We start from the raw sequence: 2396 nt of genomic DNA, 5'->3' as shown, positions 1-2396 counted from the left end.
TGCTTGCCTAGGTTCTAATAGTCAACCTCGAGCTGTGCTGTATTGCAGATTTGTTGTGGATGAAACCTGCATGCGATCATCCGCCCGCCCCCTCTCTCAGGATAGCCGAGCGGTTTGCAGAGTGTCAGCACATTGCTGACACTCTGCTTGAAACGCCTGACATCTGTGCTGGCACAGATGCCATGCGTTTAACCTCTTCCATGCCGCGGTCCGTAGGGACAGCTGTATAGAAAAGGTTAAGAGGGAGGGAGCTCCCTCCCTCTCCCATCGGGGGCTGCTGTGCCTTTTCAGCCCCCGATGGGAGAGGGAGGGGCCCCCCTCCCTCCCCATCACCCACTTCTCTGCTGTGGCAGTGAGTGATGGTTACCATAGCAACCGGACGCTTTCACAGGCGTCCGGCTGTCCATGGTACTGATCAGAGGCTGTCCATGGTGCTGATTAGACTTCTGCTAAAGGCAGAAGTCTAATCAGACTTTGTAAAGTGAAAATACAGTACAATACACTATATAGTGTACTGTACTGTATTATACAGACATCAGACCCATTGGATCTTCAAGACCCAAGTGGGTCTGAGTCAAAAAAAAGTAAAAAAAAAAAGAGAAAAAAAAGTAAAACTCGAAAAAACACATTTATCACTGATTAAAAAATTAAAAAATAAATTCCCTACACATGTTTGATATCACCACGTCCATAACGACCTAATCTATAAAACTGTCATGTTACTTTACCCGCACGGTGAACGCCATAAAAAAAAAAAAAAACTATGATGAAATTGAAAGTCGTATGTACGTCAAAATAGTACCAATCAAGGAGTGAGCCTGGGCGGGGAGCGGCGGCCTGTCACTGACCGACACCGAGTCACAGCCCTGAACCCTCCGTGAGGTGAGCCGCAGCCGGGAGCCGCTATGATCCTGCTGGAGGTGAACAACCGGAGACCCTCAGCCTCAAGTTTGAGAATGCGGCGGCCGGGAACAAGCCAGAGGCTGTGGAGGTGACATTTGCAGACTTTGATGGCGTCCTGAATCACATCTCCAACCCAAATGGAGACAAGGGGAAGATCATGATCAGCCTCGCCCTGAAGTTCTACACGGAGCTGCAGGATCACGGAGCCGACGAGATTCTTAAGAAACTCTATGGAGATTATCTAGTCTCTCCTGAATCTGGTTACAATGTGTCTTTGTTGTACGACTTGGAAAACCTTCCTCCCAACCGTGACTCCGTCATCCACCAGGCCGGTATGCTCAAGAGGAACTGCTTTGCGTCGGTGTTTGAGAAGTACTTCAGGTTCCAGGAAGAGGGCAGAGATGGAGAAGAGAGAGCCGTCATTCACTACCGGGAGGATGAGACCATGTATGTGGAAGCCAAGAAGGATCGTGTGACTGTGGTCTTCAGCACTGTATTTAAGGACGATGATGATGTCGTTTTAGGGAAAGTGTTCATGCAGGAGTTTAAGGAGGGACGCCGCGCCAGTCACACCGCACCTCAGGTTCTGTTCAGCCATCGGGAGCCTCCCCTAGAGTTGAAGGACACGGACGCAGCAGTGGGAGATAACATTGGTTACATCACATTCGTGCTTTTTCCACGTCACACCAATGCCAACGCACGGGACAACACCATCAATCTGATCCACACATTCCGGGATTACCTGCACTACCACATTAAATGCTCCAAGGCTTACATCCATACCCACATGAGGGCAAAAACATCAGACTTCCTCAAGGTTCTGAACAGAGCTCGTCCTGACGCAGAGAGAAAGGAGATGAAGACCATGTCGGGCAAGACCTTTTCCACTCGTTGACCCATGGCTGATGCCAAGTCAATACCGTTCAAAAGCACCAATCGCCCCAGGTGTCAAAATTCCAGTTGGAACGGTTCCAGAGTGACCCTGGGGAACAGTTCAGTGAAAATCAGTGTATTTGAAGCTTTGCTTTGCCAAGACCGAAGTCGAGTAAACAGAAGAGTGAGACTTTCTGCTTTCGTCATGTCCCTCTACTCTGCGCCATATTCTGCTTTACGTACTTGTTTCTTATAAAAAAGAAAAAAAAATCTTGGTGAAAATACATTGTGCAATGAATGTTTTTTGGAATTATTAAATCTTTCTATCCTAAAAAAATAAAAAATAAAAAAAATAGTACCAATCAAACCGTCCCCTCATCACGCAAAAAATGAAACTCTACCTAAGATAATCACTCAAAAACTGAAAAAACTATGGCTCTCAGAATATGGAGACACTAAAACATGATTTCTTTTTTTTGTTTCAAAAATGAAATAATTGTGTAAAACTTACATAAATAAAAAAAAGTATACATATTAGGTATCACCGCGTCCGTAATAACCTGCTCTATAAAAATATCACATGACCTAACCCCTCAGGTGAATACCGTAAAAAAAAAGAA

The 2396-nt window shown here is 45.8% G+C and overlaps 1 protein-coding gene across 1 annotated transcript; it reads left to right on the top strand.

The window, feature by feature from the left end:
- The first annotated feature begins 890 nt into the window (after window positions 1–890).
- Window positions 891–2113, top strand: ARPC2 (actin related protein 2/3 complex subunit 2). The gene is given in 2 exon segments (XM_044285292.1): window positions 891–927; window positions 930–2113. Coding segments are annotated over 2 exon segments (891 nt in total). The 5' UTR covers window positions 891–905; the 3' UTR covers window positions 1799–2113.
- Window positions 2114–2396: the final 283 nt, after the last annotated feature.

Source organism: Bufo gargarizans, chromosome 3, assembly GCF_014858855.1.
Source record: "Bufo gargarizans isolate SCDJY-AF-19 chromosome 3, ASM1485885v1, whole genome shotgun sequence".
In the NCBI taxonomy this organism is placed as follows: Eukaryota; Metazoa; Chordata; class Amphibia; order Anura; family Bufonidae; genus Bufo; species Bufo gargarizans.
Note: the sequence above shows the minus strand (reverse complement) of the source record. Positions and strands in the feature narration are given on the sequence as shown.